Raw genomic sequence first — 21,393 nt, 5'->3', positions numbered from 1 at the left:
TAAAACACAGCAGCTGGTCTACAGAAGTGGAACGCATGCAAACAAAATTAAGCAGAACCTACACCGGTCACTCTTGAAAACAGACTCAAGCTCTTCCCAGGCAATTGCATCAATTGCTGCTGATGCGCTTCCTAGGTGCAGACAGTTACTTAATATGGAAAGCATCTCAAATTTGCTTATTCACATTTAACTGTAGCTTTCTTTATGCTTAGTAACATTTTAAAAGCCTCTTAGCCAGAAGGATAAAGGTACTGGAACAACAACAAAAAAACCCCACAACCCTTTTTCTATATACAAACTGACAAGACTGCACAAACAATTAAAACCAGTTTTGAGCATTTAATAAAAACTCATCCTAGAAATCCAACTTTCTGCCGTGAGGTTCCCAAACTCTCCTCTTCATCCAAAGTCTTCTGAAGGGCTATGTGCAATGACTTGCCTACTCTTTTTCCAGTCTGCAATGCAAAGAAAGTAAAACAAATATGAGACATATGCTTGTTAACAGGAAGACTCTGACAGAACACTTCCTTTTTACAAATATTTTCCCTTTAATGATTAATATGCACCAGCTAGTATAATCAAAATATGCTTTTAATTAAGAAAAATAATGGTTATGGAAGTTTCACTTTAATTTGATTAAGATTTGAAAAAACGTACACATAAAGACAGAGCTCCCATTCATCAGAGAAGCATTCCATGATCATTAATACCAGATCTGTGCACTGCTGGATCACCCAGGAATACAAATTGAATTCACATCTGGCACAAGCACACATTCAAATTAGCCAGCACACACAATATGAAGCAATATGCTGCCTGCCAGAGGACAAGAGATACCTGACCAGCAAAGCAATGTACTAATACAAAGTTCAGTAAACTCTTCTGAATGTGCTCATAATAAGCAGAGTGAATTTAGCTCAACGCCCTGTTGTGTGACCAGAGAAACCCAAAATGGACACTGGCTGCATGACCAAATCAGTCTGTGAGCAGATCCTTCATTATGATGTGCAATTCTGTACTGTCCAAGGACCTTAAAGGAGATAACAGAAGGTTTTCTTTACAGAAATCAACTCCAGCAGTGGAAAACCACCAAGATTAGCTCCAATATCAGCCTCTACTCTTCCCACATGCACAACTGTATTGTGGAAGCTGCAGGACAGGGAAACATTGGGCAATGCTGAAATAAAGATCTTAAGGCAGTGGTGCCTATTAGAGCTTTCCCAGGTCTTCTCCAAACGACCTGAAATACTGACTCCATACAGAGATGAAAAGATCCCACCTGTCCCTAAAGAGCCAAAGACTGATTACATTAAACTGAGTTTATTAGCTCCTGATCAAGCCTATGCCTGCCACAAACCTCTCTTTCACCTGTTGATGACAATTACCAACACCATGGGCCCACAAATCTTAAAATAATGTACATTTCTAATTGAAGAACCAGGTGACAGAATACAGCCCAGAGTACCACAGGAAATTCAGGAAGAGGTTTGATGCAGCAGGGTAGCTGTCAGTCCTAGACCCTGTGAGTCATGTTAAGTGAAGGGGGGCACACACAAGAACTGTTACAGCTCTGCACTGGGACAAAGATCACAGCAGCAGTCTGGAGTCCTGAGGGGTGGTATACTCTCCTCAAACGTAGGACAACATCACTCACACCAGGCCAAAGTGAATGGGAACTGTGCACAGCTTTGGTATTGACACAACACACAACACTGTTGCCATCTTATACCTCTTATGGTACTGCCTTGCCTTGCCTACACTTTTCTCTCTTATGGATTGGATCATAAACTCAGTAAAAAAAGCCTAATGCTGACAGCTTTCCAAAACTTTCCCGTGAAGCTGCCTTCCTAAGAGATATGTCCCAGGAACATCTGTTCTCTACCAGGCAGGGAAAGCTGAACACTCTCTGACCTGCAGCCAAATCATTAGGCAATGGAGGTGTCAAACACGGGTTATGCAGCTCCTCCACTGGACGTTCCCAGACCCTTCTGTTTTTCTTGGTATCCTAATGAGGCTGCTGAATTTGAGGCAGGGCCAAACAACACATCTCTGGCCTCCCAGAAAACATCTTTGTTTCTTCTTATCAGCTTTATCCCTCACTCCTTCAAACTGCTCACCACCCAGGAGGGAAGACTTCTTCCAAACCAAGTGACAGACAGCGCAACTCACTGGGTGATCAGCTAAAGCTTTCAACTCCTTGCACCAAGTAGGGACAAGTTCACTAAAGCTGTTCAGCAGAGTAGGAAGGTTTGAAGATTTCCTATGGTTACCTTCCATACGCATCTCTGATTAGTGCTTAGATGACCATTACATAATCCCAAGCACAGCGTTTGGGGGTAGGCTATACAATGGACCGCAGAAGTTCATCTCCTATTTAGGGGTCAATGCAGAGCAAAATCAGTGATCAAAATAGAGGCTCCAAGCAAAGCTTTGTGCAGATAATTTGCATGGAGGCTAGCTTCTACCATGAACCTGACTTAAGCATCCATCTCTTTTTAACAGCCCTAGACCCAAAACCTCAAGTCTTCTATGACATTTAGTTAGAACTGGGTGCAAAATCCATCAAGGAAGACACATCAGATGTCCCTACGAAGTTCGGTTTCTTCAGGATGCCAGATTAGAGGTAACACCCCTCTACCCAGATAAAGGGGATAAATGACATCTCTGACAGACACAGATAAAAAGCCCACTGGTACCACCAAGATTAGCACTCTGGATTGACATCATGAAACAATGAAGTGCCATATATACTCAGGATGTAATTTCTACTTGAGACCAACTATTTTCAAACTTGGCTTCAATTTTTGCATTCCTCACTACAGCCATGCTGAAATTAGTTCTGGATCTCTAGGAAACAGCGCCAATTTGAAGTACTTAATTTTCATTCTGACTCCAAGTTGAAACCCATTTCTGTCTCATGCTCAAGGCCAAACCCAGGCATAAGAATTTATACTGCAGGACAGATTTAAGAGCCTGAAGAAAGGTTGAAAATGGAATTCTTATGTGGATGTGAACAACATCCAGATACTAGTATTTTCATGGAGTAGAGACAGATCAGAAACCCTATAAAGGAGCAAAGAAAAACAATAGTAAAATGAGAACAGCAAGCTTAACACAGAACAAGTAAGTTCTACTAGAAGAGAACACCATGCACTAGCAATTCAAAACATCATCTCTACTTTTATAGGGACTTCACCATGTTAGAAGTTTTGCTCTTTCAGTCTTTAAGGGAAATGATGAGAGGGAACACATTCTTTACAAATACTCTCACAGTTTATCAACTTAAGCTTTATAGCTGTGAAGTACTTGACTAAAACAAATGTGAGTACCATATGTTTCAGGCATCTAAAAGTTTTAGCCAACATCCATTCATGTTAGATTCTGTTTCAAAGGAACTCTCTGTGACCTTCAGCAAGTCCCTTGTGCACCCAATAAAAGCGCCAAGATCTCTGCTCTTCAAGTCCTTACTGCAGCTTTTCATATACCTAAGTTCCAGTTCATCCAGTATCATCCAAGACAGTAACTGCTCAAAACTCCTTACCTCCATCATTTCAAAAATACTCTCAGGATCCAGGCTACCTTTCCCGACCTTCTTCATAGAAGTGAGGGCGCCTTTACTGGTCACAGAAATAAGCAGGCTGGCCAAAGAACAGGCTTCTTCCTGAAGGGTAGCATCCACCACATGCCTATATCCAATCTGTAAGTTAACGAAAAAATGACACATTAGTTTGCAGTTGTCTAAGCTCTTTATTAACAAGTTAAACTGTGAGTGGTATCTCTGTTAGTTATCTACAGCCTCCCATCCCCGTATCATGTGGCCTTTGGCAGTGGTCAGAGACTGACTTGACAGCACAGTATTTAAACAATCTCTGACCCCAAATTGTGTGTACATATATAACAGAGGTGAGATAAGCATGTCACTACTTCATACTGTTTTCCCCTCCGACCATCCTTTCACCTCTATGAAACTCCCTATTCCCCTTTCCCACCCAACTCCAAGCATGGACCTTGCTCCCCACTAGGTGAAAATTACACATCCTGAGACTCAGGTGAGGCCTCACTTCAGCAATGGCCTTTCTACTATTTATGCAACTTGCTTAAAAGAAATGTCAGACAGACTTTCAGGTAACTAAGCAAATCACTAACTCTTGCAATGGAAAATGAAGCATCCAACAAATCAACCGTGTTAGCTGTGTGCTGTATATGGAAAAGGAAAAAAAAACCTGTTTGAAAGAAAAGGACAGTATTGCACCCATGAAAACAGAGTTCTGTCCACAGCAAGAAATACTAGTGTAACTCCAGGCAGATCAGATGACCTCTGCACCCCACAATGACCATTTGTTTTAACATACTGAAGTATCTGCTGCTCTGGATGTTGAGCAAGTAGATGAAAAATAATAAACAACTCTTCTGCATGCAAGAAGATGCATTTTAAGAAGTCATCAAGTATAAACCTACAAGTCAGAGATGGAAAAAACCTCGTATTCAGTAAAATTCTTCTTAATTAGGAGGCCAAAGGTGAACAAATACACCACACAGTGAAGACTAACCATTTCTGTAACAAAAGTTTTATCTCTAGGGAAAAAATATAAAAGGACAGGTGAAGTTAACAGAAACTGAAGTCTCTAGGTAGAAGGTCAAAAATTTGTCAGGCTTACTTTGCTTAGTGTGACGATACAGGGCACATCATCCACATTAAGTCGAATACAATCATAAGGGTCATCAGACAGCTCAATCTCTTTAGAACCTTCTTCATCTTCCAGAACACGCACTTTAGGTATTCTGTGGAAACAAAATGTGCAAAATAATTGCCAGAACTGTTAATGAATACAGTTGTCACACAGCCTCAACTCCAGGAAGTACACTTTCTAAATAAGGCTAAATGTTTAGAAAAAAAATCCAGAATGTTATCAAAGTATTAACAACTCACTCACTGAGACTAGGAAGAAAACATTGTAAGTGGGAAGTTATTTAGGATAAGATAATCATATTTACATATTTCAAACTGTTAGAATCTGAACTGGTTTTTACACTAATATATGGGGAGAGAGTCTTTTGGAATTTGCACCAATCAATTCTGAACAATTCTTTTTACATCTGCCTGGATGTACAGGACACAAATTACCAAGACTGAATCCTTCCGTACTGTGGTTCTCAACCTTGCAGACAACCACAAAGTTGTCAGAATTACAGCAATTGCAGTGCTTAGCAAAGCTGTGACATCAGTAGCAAATACAAGTAGTAAAGCTGTTCAGGGAAGAATGATGCTAACTAAGGAGATTTAGGGTAAAGGGAAAAGATGACATTAGTAAAATCCTTTCTCATTAGCAAGATGGGAAGATTGGCAAGATATTCTCATTCTTTAAGAAGCCAGAACACTCTGCTATTCTAAGGACAGATACACAAAAGCAATGACCAGGGATAGAAAAACCCAGGCAGAAGTCCAAGAAATACTTTCTTCTTAATTGTGAATGATGAGCTCTCACAAATGAGCTAGACGGGCTCCTTATCAGAGGTACATATATTGTATTTGTGACAGCCATTTAATGTGATTTTTACAGGATGATTTAATGTAGTTTTCTTAGCATAATGAATAAAGTAATTTAAAACAATTTAGTAGAAGATGGTTATCACAAGGCGCCAAGAATGTCAGCATCTTATATACCCTCATTTATCCAGATGCCCACTAGGATGGAGTGCTGAGAGACTTTGCTTTACTGGCATAAACCCTCTGCACAGCTCAACCATACTACTCTCGCTTTTAAACATTTGTACTTGAAAACATAAAATATTTCAAGACGTCCCCAGAAAGCTAACTTCAGTAACCATGTGGAATGTAATATAATCTGTTTTTATATTAGTACTTTTACAGTAGCATTGTGTTTTATAACTAGACTCTGTAGGCTACATTCTTTTACACATTCTGTACCAAATCTCTTTTAAAAGAAGAAGAGAGAGAGGCTGATTTAGTGAATGTTTCCCCCACCAATGCAAAGTGATTTTTGTTGTTCCCTGGAAGAATATTTTAGTTATTTGTGGCTAAGAGTCCTAGAGGCAAGTACTTCACAACAGCTAACCCTGCTTCAGTGAGAACAAATCCCCTACAAGAACATTGGCCTGAGGCAACCTAAAACTAAAACTTTCAGTAAGCAGAACAACTGTGATATGTACTTTTTCCTGAAATGAAATTCAAAATGCTTTTCAATTCATTGGAAATGCATCAAAGCCTATTTTCAAGTTAAAAATATTCCATTAAAAATTGACGGAATAAAGTCACAAGGTGACTAACCCTCAAGCTGCAGAGGACAATGGACAACATTGGACAACAGCCTAGACAAGGAGTGTATATGCCAGAGCAGTGTTTAAAAAAAAGAAGGAAGATTTCAAGAAAATCTGTGAGATTAAACAATTTTTAACTCCATCCTAAAAGAGCTATGAAACCAGAGCAATGTTTGGTCCGCAAGAAAAAGCTGCCAGAATTAATACCTGAAAAAAGCCTGCAAGGAACTGTTTTGGCCAAGAACAGATGGGAGGTACAAATTAGAACTATTACAGAGGCAAAAAGACAGTTGATCAGACACAAGCATCATAGTTACATAAAAAGAGGGTACATACACACGGAAGCTAGACAAGAGAGTGTGGCACAAAGCATTTCCAGAAAACTAGAGATTGCCTCTCCCAGCTTGTGAAGATTTATCTTAAGAACTAGCTGTACATGTTTACTTCGCAACTCTCATTTTTCTGTTTTGATTCCTGCAACTAATCAGTGCAGAAATCTGTGCAGCAGGACTTAGTCACATAACAAACAATGCTATTTTCTGCATGCTGCGGACCCAGATTTCACAACTGCAAAACCAGTTCTGCCCTTGCAAGCGGGCATCAGTTCTGCCTCTACCATGCTGCCCAGCAAAAAGCCACATCTGCAAGGCTATTGTGTTATGAACTCTGCAGCTTTATAACTTGCGTCGTTTCTGTTGCCTTGGTTGCAAGTAGGCACATTCCACAAGATCAAGTTTAATGTTAAATCCTGGCACCGTATCTTCTTGCGCATTTTGCAATATCTACTTCCATCATGGATAAATCCAGCCTTAAGCACCTTGGAGACACAGTTAGGAAGAAAGTTTGATATGTGCTATCTTTTGCACATGATCTTGATATAATTTTCAGAACACCATGAACAGTGCAAAACTCCGAGGAGTAAATGTTCCCCCTAAAACAGTCATATTGTCATTGTTCCATGCCTGAACACGATGAGTCAGGTCAGACATACAAAGGGTTTAAATGCCATAATCCTTGTGCAAAATTCCTTAGGTCAAGATTTTGGATTTACTTAGCCCTAAAGAAACACGTATCCATAGCTATTATAAAAGTAGTTAGAGCAAGATTTTAATGATGAAGCTGAGGTTTTCAAATGTCTATCTGAATATCTAAACATTTGTAGCTTCACAGAAAAAACAGCAGTTTGAGTTTCCTACTCTTGGTTCCAAGGCTGCAGTCAAGGATGACAAAGATCTGAAAATACTTATAACAAAAAACCTGGTTGTAAACAGATTATGAAAGGCAACTAAGTCTCAAAGAGGGACACACATGTCAAGCAAACTTCAGAACAGTTAATCTGAAGTGATCTTCAAATGGACATCTTGTCCTGCTTGGACAATAATATTTTATGGTAAGTAGGCAGCTACTTTAAACAACCTTGTGTCAATCCAAAGAAAACTTAGGAGGTACCAAGGGAGAGGAATAGTGAATGAGGACAACAGGTTTTCACTCTGAATTTCACCTCCTGACTTTCTGAGCTCCTATGAGATTAGACATACTAGCATTCCCTGCTCAAATCAATAGACAGGGTTTTCACAGGTAAAAAAAGTCAACAGGCTCTGCATTATGTCCTGCTGTACCACATTTTGATTTGATATCCGACTTCCACAAGACTGTGGATGCTTGCCCACAGATTAAAGATTACATGAAGGATACAGCTGTCAGAAGAATAAAAATAAAGCAAAATCATTAAAACAATTACACCCTACATGTTGCCCATGTTCCCAAAGCAAGATTTTCCTTTATTTATTTAATTACTTTTAACATGATCTTCCCTCTTTATTTAGAGCTAGGATTCTAGATGAAATAAGAAAAAAGACCTAGTTATCTTGTAAATAAAGTACGTGCCTTAGATCTGCAAAACAACTCACATGGGAGCAACTGTTGTAACTACATGACTCTTGCATCCTGGCAGTTCCCAGAGAAACATAGGCATTTCTTCCTTTTAGTGTACTGCCAACTCTTTTGTGAGCCATTATGTTTGTGACAGTATTTCTTAATGATATAAAAACAATCTAGTGTTAGAAGTTACCTTTGAGAACTTGATTAGCATGGGAAGTTTCTCAGCAATATATACAAGTTGTAGTCTCAGATGGATTCTCCCCTTATCCCCTTTTAAAGTGTTTATAACCCGATATACTGCCTGTCTTCAAAAGTGTATTTTCCTCTTCTTGCACATACTTTTCCAGCTCTAGTACTGTGCACTGATTCCCTGATGAATAAGCCAGAACTATACCAATCACTTCACTTTAGCAGATCTCTAATTTATAGCTGAAGAACAATTTGATATCCACTTTTAAAACATTTGTGTCTATAGGAGTCTAACTTTTGCACCTCTTCCAGCTACTTTTGCTACATAAGTTTCTTAGCAAAGCCATTCACTAGTTTCTTTCTCAAGGGTGCTACAAAACCATATTCCCTTTCACCTATAGATAAAGAAGATAACATTAGAAAAAGTAGTATTGAATGCTATCATTAAAACACACACAAAGCATCATTCATTCTACTAGACTTTGTTCTTCCATTCTTTGAATTAAAATGCATGGGGCAAAGTTCTTTTAAAGACATATAATTTTCCCCTCCCCACAATCCCTCACCACCATTTTATCCTCTTAGTTTTATAAAGAGCTCTAGACTAACAGTTAATGAGAAAGAACACCAGAAGTGGGAAATCAGGGCTAGTTACAAATCAGTAGGCACACTGAGAGAGGGCTGTTTATTCAGAAGCATCATATATCAGTAAATACTTCTTATTTTAAACCCACAAGGCATCGACACAAAGGCCTCCATCTACTTGCAACAAAATCATATGGTCAAGACATTTTTTTCCAGATCTGGCTACAGAACAAAAGTTTTACTGTGAGCCTGATTGTGCATAGAATGCAATATGACACTTGATTATTAGAAACTGAAGTAAAGTCATTAGTTCATGTTACTTGCATGCAAATGGACTGCCTTGTATCTGAATGAAAGTTGCCTTGGGTATTTCTTATTTAAATAATTAAGCATTAAAAATGCCTAGCTTAGAGAGCGTACTAATTTTCTACTGCCCATGCCATTTCCACTGACATTGAATAAGATCTGTGCATTACCTTGTGTTAAAGAGAGCTGCCTTCACTGCGATAGAGATGGCATCAAAGAGGTTCCCACCACATTCCAATAACTGAAGAGGAAAAAAAGAATCTCTTTAAAAGAAAATCAGGCTAGTGACTTTAAACCAAGTCTTTACTTTACTTAAACCTACTTGAAAAGGCACAAAATGAAGAACCAGAACAAGTTTTTAAAAAACAATGTTGTCTTTAAAGCCTATCTGTGAAAAAAACCAACAGATAAGAAATTAAGATTTTGGCTAACTGTATTATACATGCAAAATAGAAGAGTTAACACACTTCATAATAAAATTAATGACAAAATTTAATAATAGAAGCTGAAATTAAACAACTGTTCTTATTCTTCTTGTGCCAAGGCTTTGAACTAGACCAGAATACTTTTTATAAACTCACCACATTCATTCTTTAATGTTAAATCAAGCCAATCCATTTTCTATACTTTATTTCAAAGAGGAGTCTTTTTTTTAAATATCAGCTGGACGAACCCAGTTGGTAGAATCATTTTCAAAGCAGCAATGCAAATTGTCACCCAGAACATGGTATGAAAAGCTAGTTACAGAAGGTATAGTTATGAAGGCACATCGTGATTTATTCTCTATTCTTTATAGAAAAGGAGTCATCGGCAGGTGAGTCTTGTAGCTGAAAAAGATCTAAGGAAATCCTGATGTCAAAGTCTAGTTGTTGATAACACTATCATTTGAATTAAAGTGTGTGGAGGGAATCTAGCTTAGCTTCTTCCCATGAAGGTCAGGAGAAGAACAGTCAAAGAGAACAGCACTGCATACTAGATAAAAAGGCAGGGCTCCCATAACCACTAATACCTTCTACAGGCTGACAGACAACTCAAAGATGTATTTCGCCATAGTCTAGTAGTGTTAGTTCTCTGACAAGCTCTGCTCTCAGCTGCCAGTACTATTCTGTCAACACACACATCCTCAGCAAGCATTTGAAACTACTTCAGGGAGGACATGTGGATGCTTCGCCATTACATCAATCTATGCTGGATGACAAGACCAAAACAAGTTTTACCATACTGATTACATTGATTGTTCTTCAAAATCTATTTAAGAATTAGATAAACTCCCACACTGGGAGCAAATCATAAATCAGATATTCTGGAAAGACAGTTTGTTTTTATGAAAACAGACTGAACCGTGTAAGAAGAATAACAAAAAGTTGGGATAGAAAGCTAAATACAAAAGTGATCAGATTATTTCTTTGCAGACAGCTGCTGGATACAGAGAGGTTAACTTGCCACTTTCAGTCATTATTAGATTTTACTGGATAACAAAATAAGCCCCACAATATTTTTGTTATTAAAACACAATAATGGGATGTGCCTGTACTGTTGCTAGACTTATATTCACGCTGCTATTCTAAAGCCTTATCTGTATTACAGTGGCGCCTACAGGCTAGGAACACAGCCTGTATCAAGCACGGTACAACTCCTCCAAAAAGAAACGAATGCTCTCTTCTCAGCTGAAGCACTGTGTACTGAGATCCCCCTGTTTAAATATTTTTTCTTTTCACTGAGAAAGTCTACACAACTGAGAGTTGTGGGAAGCACAGAATTCTTTAGAAAGGACTGCTGTTATTTTACTGATATGCAAATGAAACTTACTGGGGGTAGGGGGAAAAAAAAATTGTAGACCTTGCCTATTCAAAGACATTTTTCCTCTAAAAGGACATATTTCTAACTTTTTTTTTTTTCCAAACTGGGGTGGGAACAGAAAAAATAAGGAAATCTTCTGAGGGGTGCTCAGTCGTGAATAGCTAAAATTTCAACAGAACCTAATGCACACCCCCTCAACAACCCATACTGTGGTTGGGTATGGAAGGAAAAGAGATTGCACACTTTGGTTCTCCTTACTCAGCACAGTAGGCTGCTGGGGCAAATTATGTGGAGAAGGCTATACATGTATCAAAAACACCCTCAAAAATGCCTAAAAGCTTACTTCTAACATCAATTACTTAGGAGGGGAAAGAAATTGAGGGAAACACACAGACAGCGAGAACAGGCTTACAGTTTTGCAGTACTGTGTATCTCCACATTCATGAGCTACTCTTTGGAAGTGGAACACCTATTATTAGGAAAAAACAAATGTATTTTGAAAGGTCAAGGTATATATTCTTGACCTTTCATACATATACATATGTATGTGTCCATATGTCTGCATCTTTATGGTGGGTATAGTTGAAGTGATTTTCTTTCCCGTCTGACTGTACGCAATTATAGCGCCTCCCAAATACACTGACCACTAGAAAATATTCAAGATGTGTTTTTAATTTATAAGCTGCACAACTATGCAAAATATACTGTTTTCTCTTTTGAGGTTGCATACGTGAAATTCTGTTTACACACAGGAGTGGAATACAGATGCATTGATCAAAGTGTGCATGGCTAAATTACATAAAAATGGAGTATCTCCTGGCTTCTAACATTCTTTCTGAGTTTTCATCTTTCAGAATGAGAGACTTTAAAACAAGTACCTTCCCACCAGACCACAAGGTACCAGTATTTTCAGGCTTTAAGACCTAAGACTTATTCTCCCTCCAATTTAACTATGCAACACAAACATCAATGTGAACAGCTTCTGGGAATTATAAAGTAAAATATCAATCAAAGGACTCTCAATAAGCATTGTTATTATATTCAGAATCTGCCTCCCTCAAATGATGAATTGGTACACTTGTACCTTATATTAGCACAAGCGTCATACTTCCACCATGTACTATTAAAATAGAATTCCATAGGAATGATTCATCAGGAGCAGCTTCAGGAAAATCTGTAGGTATTGATCACCTACATCAAGTATAAACTATAACATGCAATATACATGTCTTCTATTTAAAAAAGAATATAGTACAAATACCTCAAAAACGTGAAAATACGTGAAAATTTTCCCTCGGGTGGAAAAGAGGGGCGGGGGGGAGGGCAGAATAAGAGACAAATGTTAACAGTTGTTATCTTGTCCTAACTGTACCAGCAGCTCTTCAATGGCTCACACACAAATCCCTGCAGAGTATGACATTAAAAAGACTCACCAAGTTTAGAGTTCTAATTATGAACTTACAACAGATTCTTTTTTGGCACTGTAAACAAAGCTAAATGTAAAATTTATCACATAATATAGGTCTTGATATTCATCATTCTGATACAACTAGTAGCATAAAAATACAAAGTCTGTTTTTCTCTGTAGCTGTGGACAATCAACAAATTTGTCCAGGAAGACTCAAATAACCACCAGTTATACCTCATACAAAAGCTACACAGAACTACTTCTGCAGCAGTCAGCTTTATGAAAGTCTTTGTTTATGCAGTGTTTATGCATTGTTAAGCAGTACATTGCTTAAATAAGCACAGCATTTAATATTCTGTACCTCTGCTGGTAATTACCTAGTAACTAAAGGCCCCAGTGTGATTTCTCAGAACTAACACTTTATTCTCTATTAAACTATGCCAAGCTCCAATAAGCTGGTGACTAGGACTGTTAAAGCAATCAGCAGTGGTACATATTTGATCATTTTGTATGCGGACTACGTCACAGTATGTAGCCTATCTACTATAATGAGGCTAATGCTACTGCTGTTTCAACACTAATGGGCTAATTTTCACATTTATTTAGGTCTTAGTTTAAATGTTCCTGTTTTGTTTATCAAAACCCTATATTTAATTTTTTTGGCAATACAGCTCAACATTTCGCAAATCATTTCATAGACATTAATGGATTTCTATAAGAACCCTCAACATACTTTCAGTTACAAAGTTGACAAATAGAAAGTCAACTTTGGACCAATAACAATTGGAAATAATGCTCAGGGGAGCCTGACTTGCAGACTTCTGTCAAATCCCCATGACAGAGTGCTTTTAATACAGCATAGTTTGGAAATTGAGCTGCTGCAAGCACAAGATTTATATGCATAAAATTTAGTTTACATTTTTTTAATGGGAACAAATATTCAGCTTCTCTTCTACATTCAATACATACATACAACTTTCACCAAAAAGTGCCTGAATCAAACATAACTTTTGCCAGAAAAGTTTCTGTTTTACTTTACTGAATTAGTACTGATAATAGTGCAAAAAGGTAGACAAGATGGACAGTTATGTTAGTGCTAACATACACCCACACTAGCTTACATTGATTAGAATGATACATTTGCTGTTATATCTAGCTTGGAGAAAAGCTTAGCTTTCTTTAGTGGCAATTTCCTTGTCAATATAAGGTCACTGATTTTTATTTGAGACAGATTTGGAGTACTCAGTGTTTTATTCGCTCTGGAGTAGAGCAGCAGTATCAAGAAAAGTAGAAAAAGAACAAGCTAAAAGTAGTGATTAACTATTAGAGGCAGATTCACAAGAAAATAGCCATCCATGCTGTGAAGCATTACAACACATCATGAGAAGCTTTTTTCAAATATGAAAACACACATGCTTACGCTAAGTCAGTCAGCACCTTGAAAAACCTCCTTGAATCTTAGTTTTCATTTACTTACCAATACATCAACATAGAGAACCCAGCAGTGCTCTCTGGGATTAATACAAAGCGATTTCAAGTCTACACTGCTTTCACTGCTAAATACTCTGTAGAGTGTATTTGCTATCTCTGTGCCAAGTTCTTCTCCTCCCCGGCCTTCAAATTCAGGAGTAGCATTTGCAGAACTAGATAAAGAAAGAAAAAATACTTTCACTTCTGAAGCAGCCAATACCAAAAGAACATTTCTTAGATATAAAGCATTAGAAATATTTAAGGAATTATTTGTACAAGAATAAGCATCCTATTTGTAAAGAAATTATTTCCATTTTGCATAAGAAAATATCTTGATGCAGATAATATACCTAAATTTTGCTACAAACTCTGATACTAATTCAATTCCACTACTATCTTCAGTTCCCAAGTTACAATAGTAAAGTTGGTGAATTCTCTCAGGGATCATTTCTTAAGCACTCTCATCGTCTATTACCTCAACCCTTTCAAAAATAAAAAAGTGAGAGAAACCTGTACTAAGTTCAGAACAGCTAACAAGACAGCCTGTTAGACTTGAATGTTAAATTAATAAGACAAGAGAGTGGCTAAAGAGAAAGATGTGACGATGTGACAATATAACAAGTAGAATACTACTGGTTTTTTTTAAGTGACATGACTGCCTGACCTTAATTGGTAATTTCTTTAATGAGTGTACTCTCTGCTATCAAGCCACTTACAGACAGCAGCTCATTATTTTCAGCAACTACAGCTTATGGAGAGCAGCAACTAAAGAACTTTTTTTTTCTGAAAGGAATCTGATAAAAGTGTGTGGTCTTCACTTCCCTGACTCCAACATAACAAACTTTGTTTATGAGCAGTCAGGCAAGAAATTCCTCGGGTGCTGGGACCTTGTACACAGCTAAGAACAAAATTCTAACAATAAAACAGGCCTACCAAAAAAACCCGCACAAATAAACCCAAACAGAAAAACTTCCACCTCCAAGTCACAATGAAAGAGAGCAAAAATGTCCAGAGATACATATGCAGCAAAATAACAAACATATTCTGAACCCAGCCTCTGGTTTATAGAGAGGGCAAGAGCATTCTTAAGCACTGGACCTGTGGCACATGCTGCAGCTCTTGTTTTTAAATAAGCTAGTCAAACCTCTCCCAAATTAATTTGTCATTACAGAACACAGGAAAGGAGGTGGTTCCACAGAATTAGTTTCTGTATATTCAAAATCTGTAATAGCAAAGCCTTGTAGTCTCCTTGCTGGGCACCTCCCAGTGCCAATTTCTCATTTATGTTTTGTGTTTATATGATGATACAAACATACAGCAGAAAATAAAGTCTTGGACTATAATACCTTCACCTTTAAAAAAACAACTGAAGATGCACATTATCTAGATATGACTTAAACCATCAAGCGAGCTGTATCAACAAGACCGCAGAGCCTATAAGCTTACATATAATTACCTATTATTATTGTTATCTGTAAGAATTGCCTCACAGTAATTGTCTCAACTTGTTCTTTTGCAGAACTGATGAAAACTCAGAATGCCAGGAAGAGCTACTAGATTTTACAGAAGTTATTTCCTGCTTCTAGAAACAGACAGCACTATACATGCTTTAAAAAAAATAACTGCCAGTCAAGCACTGACCAGTAGTTCCAGACTACATTTGCCACACAAATAAGCACTACAAGTGTGACACACAATATTATTCACAGTTGTGTTAATATTAGACACTAATTTTTTTAAGATAGGACCATATATAAGTATAACTTAATTCTGGAAATATGCTGAGTCAGGTCTTTAAGTTGTATTAAACAAGCACTTATCCATGGAAACAGCTTTTATGCAAACGAACTACATCATTCAGTTTAAACCATTCTCTTTAAAGTATGGTTGTACAAGCTGTAAGATTCCTATGATAAGTTGAAAAGAATTATACAAATCCTAATCTATACCTTATTATTATTTCTAAACACAAGGTTTTATCAAATGTTGTATTTTTTTAATTATAAATGGCCACTTTCTTTGACAGCAAGTAGGAAGAACACAAGACTCAACTGGATTATCATTGCAAATTTCACTGCATCTTAATTCCATTATTATTTTAACACTTCAGTTCCTTGCAATCAGAGTGAAACAAAGAATTTATCAGGCTACTACTGTAATAACTATATGGTAAATACTGCCACCTAATGCTCACAGACTACTGCAGTAATTTACATCGGGTAAAATTTGAAAAGGGGTTGTCTAGCACACTAGTAAGAGAAAATGCGAAAAAACTCATTTTATGGAGCACAGAAAGAACTTAGGAGCGGCCAGGTGGAGCACAGAATCTCTACTTCCAAACAGAACATAATTTCAAAGATTCTGAAAACCATTTCAGTGTCACATTGCATAATCACCAAGACTCCTCCTAAAGCATAATGATGTTTCTACCACAGATCTCTACTGAATTTCAAAACCCTTGCTGTTACCAGTCAAAACCTTTCTCTCACAGCAGTTAAGTACTCCTCATCCATCGCTCAGGCCATTAATATACTATAATCTACAATGTAAGTAATTATAACAGAGATAAAACAGTTAATTAAACAAAAGCTTAATTTTCGTCGTATACAAGGTCTTCATTACACAGAGGATATTCTTCACTTGAAGACATATTTACTTCAAGCAACCATACCAGATTTCTATTCTTGCACAAAAAAAACACACAGTAATTTAAAACAAGGCAGATTTGCTGTTTTAGAATCAGCAGTAAGTTAACCACCTCACTAGTAGAACACTCTTCCAGAAGATGTCACGTTTATGATGCATCTGGACTGTCAAGGCAGTCCCAGAAATAGACAGACCTGAATTTACGTCCAGATGCTGACTAGCTGTGTTAATATGATTATAGGGATATTCAAGCTCATAACCCTATAAAGAATTGGGCTAACAAGGGTTTGGATTTAGTCTAGTCAAACTGGTAATTTTAACAACATGGATTTACTGATTCAGGTCTTTGCCTGGTCAGGCACCATCACCACACTTCCCATCCAAAAGAACATCTGCTTATAGCATTTGAAACAGTTTTACTCAAGCATCAGATGGTGTTTCTCTCTGAAAACGTAGCTCAATCCCATCTGGTATAGACAATGCCTCTTTAATGGAGGAAGTACCCTACAAAAACATAAAGACGTTTCATTCTTTCAAAACCCATTAGTTTTCCTCTTGCCTCTGCAAAGAAGAGTTGCCGCAATAAAGGGTTTATGGTAGGGGACAGAGGGGAAGGAAAGGTTCCTTTCCTGAAGCCACCATTCAAGTGATGCCTTCAGTTAACATTTTCCCCACTAAACACAATGGAACAGTATCTGAGGATCTCCTAAGAGCATTCTGATGTGGCTGTTCTGCAATACTGTTATCTCTTATGATTTGGAAAACCACTTTCCATCTAAAATATGTAAGATCCTATCTGATCCAGCCTGCCATGCAGGCATCACAAATAGGCCCACTCTCCCAGCTGGAACAAAAGCATGTCTGGCCTTCAAAGTGAAGGAACAGATGGCCAGACTTGGACAAATATATTCCTTGCTTCTCTAATTCCACAAACAAAATCTAATGCATTCGAGGAATTCAGATGTCTGCTTTTTAGTTGTTGTTGTTTCTTACATTTTGAAAATGATAAATCTTTGCATCAGTCAAAAAACAACCCCCCTCAAAACCCTTAACAAGTCAGTATTAGAACAGCCCCAAAACTCAAACATGAGAAAAGCAGATACAGCAGTCTCTCAACATCAATGGCCAAGATGATTGTCTTCTCCAGTGCTGGTGGGCAGTATGGACATCACACAGGACATGGCGTTGTTCTATGATAACTAATTTCTACTATCACAAATCAGTGCCCTAAAAATCATCTCTTCCAGAGACTTGTATTAAAGTCTGCCTCAAAATGGGACTAAATGTGCTCCTCAGGTTTTAGGTTCAGGACTCGGAGCAGAATGAAATGGAATTTTGGGGCAGAAAATTACATACATGATCCAGCAAGTGAGTATTTTCAGCAGTAGAAGAAGCCATGAAAGTTTCAGGAAATAAGCATTTTAAGACAGCAAACACTGCAGTCTGAGTTTTTATTATTAGTTTCAACAATATAAAAGCCAAGGAGAACATACAGGAACTTTACCAGGAGATACAGCGTATTAAACTGCTCAGTTACTACCACCCAGTGGCAGCCTGGAAAAGCATGAGAGTACTGACAGCATTTCTCATTTCCCTTTACAGAGAAAAAGCTGTCTCCACATTTTCTCCTTTGGATCTTTCTGGAGGCTAGATGTCACCTTCCCCTGGCAGCACAAGCACGCAAGAAGTGACTAACCTTCTCTAAAATTTAGGCTTTTGGGCTGTGTTGTCACAGAAAGCAAGGATTATCTATTTCTACAACTGACAAGATCCATCTTGCACAATATTGCTGCACATCCCCCTCCCATCTTCTTATGAAGCAGAGATTAACAGTTAGAAAATATAACCCAACATTAATCTAATAAATTGAAGTTTTCCTAACATTTTCTAACATTTATTTACATATGAAAGAAGTGTCACAGAATTGCAACATCCCTACATACCACTTGTTTTAGCAAGGAAATGTCCCTGCTGTCAGTGACTTTCTTCATATACAAACCACCAGAACAAAGCAGGTACTATTTAGCATATTTCATACATGAGTTTTATAAAGCAGTCAAGCTCAGATCCCCTCTAACAGCAGGACCACATTTGAGAAGATCATCTTCCTGCCTGATATTTTTTGAACAGTAATCATAGACAAACAATAGGCTAGTCCTTCTCTCTACAAACTAGTTTCCACAGTTAACTAGCACATTGTGATGTACAGAGGCAATCTTAGATAAGGCTGCACAATATGAGAGATACACAAACGTTATGGCAGATATAGCCAGTTAGGTCAAAAAGATTATCAGATATACACTTACTTAGCTTTACTAGTGGTATATTGGTTTAATGTCAGAGTAGCAACATTTTTTGGTTTTAATAAAAAGGTCACATGCAAAACAGCTAACTTGACAGTGCCAAGGCTTTGATGAGAGGTTCCCAAAGCACATTAGAAAGTTTGCAAGATATGGATACTGTAGTTACAGATAGCAGACAGTCTGGAATAACATCGAGATGTCACTATGCTATCTCAGAGCAACGTGAAAACAAGAGGTCTCAGTTTCCTTCTAGCTTCCTTCGTAATTCAAGCACTATGAAAACTGTAAGGCTAAACAATAGTCCATTTGTAGCACAAAGCCAGGAATATGATTAAAAACAAATACAATTTTAATGAAATACTAATTCACTGATAAATATAATTACATTTTCTAATTAACTTTTGCCTCTGAAGTTTACAGTGAGGATTTTTCTTTTTTTACAAATAAATTTGTACAAAACATACCTCAAACTTTTTCCACTGCTTTCACGAAGTAAGTAAACCTTTAAGTACAATTAAAGTACAGTCTGTATCAGTCAATTCTTTTCTTCCAGAACACTTAGTTTTTGAAAGAGATTTTTTCTATTCTATCATTGTAAAAAAAACAAGTGATATTGTAGTCATGAAGTGATGTTAAATTCATGTGTAGCTGAAGCATTACTCTTTTCAATCTGCAGTGATGCCATGCAATTTGGGACTGTTTTATTTAACCTGTTTTCATTCTTTAATTCCTAGTGTTTTGCTTATTTTGGGTCTGCAGAACCAGCAGGAAGTTTCTGAATATTCACCACTATTGAAACAGTAAAATAATTTGTTTCTATTACTCACATGGGAGGCTAGTGGAATGAAGGTATAAACTTCAGAAGAATGGTAAGATCTGATTGGTCATTTATTCCATTCATTTCCTTCTCTTCCAGTATACTAACCAGTCAACAAAGAATTCCAGGTAACCTTCATCTGGCTTCTCTAACTTCGGTGTCCCCATTTCAGCTTTTACCCCTACCAAGATATCAGTGTGTCCCTGTTAAAACAAAAACATATTGCACAACTGGAATTACAGTCACAGAACTACTAGTTTAATTTAAATGCCTATGGTAAGCTGACATTTCTGCCTTTCAGTTATCTGCACTGATCATTCTATCACAGCAAACTTCTCTGTAACATTCATGTTTTTTAAAAAAGGAAAGGCTTTGGAAGGACAACGTTAAGCATAAGTAGATTCCTCAAATAATTACCATACATATTAGCTTTCCCTAGGTTAAAAAGACACTCTTAATATCCATGACTACTTCTATCTACATATTAGCTTTCCCTAGGTTAAAAAGATACTCTTAATATCCATGACTACTTCTATCATTTTGGTTCTGAAAACAGCGATTTCTGCAGAACCTTTATAATAATGCATAGTATATTTGTCGTCTTCACAATCAACACACGCCAGAAGTAGAACACATGGTTCACTCTAAAGGAGTAGAATTTTTTCCAGCGATTAGGCACAACAACGATTTCAGTTTTCAAGACTAAATGTTAGATTAGTTCAGATTGAAGGCTATGCAGATACTGCACAGTAAATCTAGCTCAAGCAGGTTAAGCCAACCTGAACGAATTATGTATCCTGTCATAACTTCCTTAACCCATAGTTTTGGTTAGTGCTATACACACACAGGTTATTACACAGACACAAACCCATCTACAAATAGCCTCGGCTTATCTTAAAGCTAGTCACATAAACCAGGAATTTCATCAGCAAGATACACAATCCCTAGGAAATTTACTTACCAGCTTTACTCTTGCAGATCCACTTGTGTTTGATACAACATCTGTTTCTACTTCCACACATCTGTAGTCTTCGCAGCCACGTCCATCTACACGAAGGTCCTCCTAAGACAATCAATATACTGAGCTTAAAGGAATCAGTTATGAAAAGTAAAAAAAAAAAAAAAAAATTCTGTGATTTTAAAGTTTCCTTTTCCTATGCCAAACACAGCAGTAAAAAGGATATAAAAGCAACAGCTCATAGTTTCACCACTTTCACTTAAGAGTACAATGGAACCAACTGTACTTTTCCATTTACCTCTCATTTGTCTAGAGCTTGAAACAAGCTCTCGCAGACAGACATGTACTCCTGCAAAGAAAGCTTCAGACTGCAAAAGTGTAAACATCTTGGCTTTAAAAGGTACTTTACCTAGTACAACATGGATCTTTCTTGGGATACTCAAGTTCTGTACTTTTATATATGTAACTAGGACATATACAATTATATGTATAATTACACAAATTACATTATATGTTATTTTAATTAAAATATATGTATTTCATATATGTGTATGAAATTATACATTTTATATATGTAATTATGAATTAGCAGACAAAAATAAGCCACCAGCCTTCCAAATACTTTCATTTATTTGTATTTCAAAGACAGACAGCATGCACCCTCAGATACTATACAGCTTATCCCCATAAAAGTAGTTTTCTTTTCTGTAAAATAGTTTCTGTACTTTGCAGAAAGTACAGTGCTTTTATC

At 37.3% G+C, this 21,393-nt stretch overlaps 1 protein-coding gene across 1 annotated transcript in view; it reads right to left on the bottom strand.

Moving 5' to 3' along the window:
* Positions 1 to 320: 320 nt before the first annotated feature.
* Positions 321 to 21,393, bottom strand: part of EXOSC7 (exosome component 7) — a gene marked incomplete at its 5' end in the record, with an annotated part of 23,947 nt that continues 2,874 nt past the window's right edge. The window contains 7 exons of the mRNA XM_010281588.1: positions 321 to 455; positions 3,542 to 3,697; positions 4,659 to 4,782; positions 9,411 to 9,481; positions 13,926 to 14,091; positions 19,793 to 19,887; positions 20,646 to 20,747. Coding sequence (XP_010279890.1) covers positions 351 to 455; positions 3,542 to 3,697; positions 4,659 to 4,782; positions 9,411 to 9,481; positions 13,926 to 14,091; positions 19,793 to 19,887; positions 20,646 to 20,747 — 819 coding nt within the window. The remainder of the gene's footprint in view (positions 456 to 3,541; positions 3,698 to 4,658; positions 4,783 to 9,410; positions 9,482 to 13,925; positions 14,092 to 19,792; positions 19,888 to 20,645; positions 20,748 to 21,393) is intronic.

The sequence above is a fragment of the Phaethon lepturus genome, unplaced genomic scaffold (assembly GCF_000687285.1).
Source record: "Phaethon lepturus isolate BGI_N335 unplaced genomic scaffold, ASM68728v1 scaffold26862, whole genome shotgun sequence".
Lineage (NCBI taxonomy): Eukaryota > Metazoa > Chordata > Aves > Phaethontiformes > Phaethontidae > Phaethon > Phaethon lepturus.
This window is presented reverse-complemented; position numbering and strand designations above follow the sequence as displayed.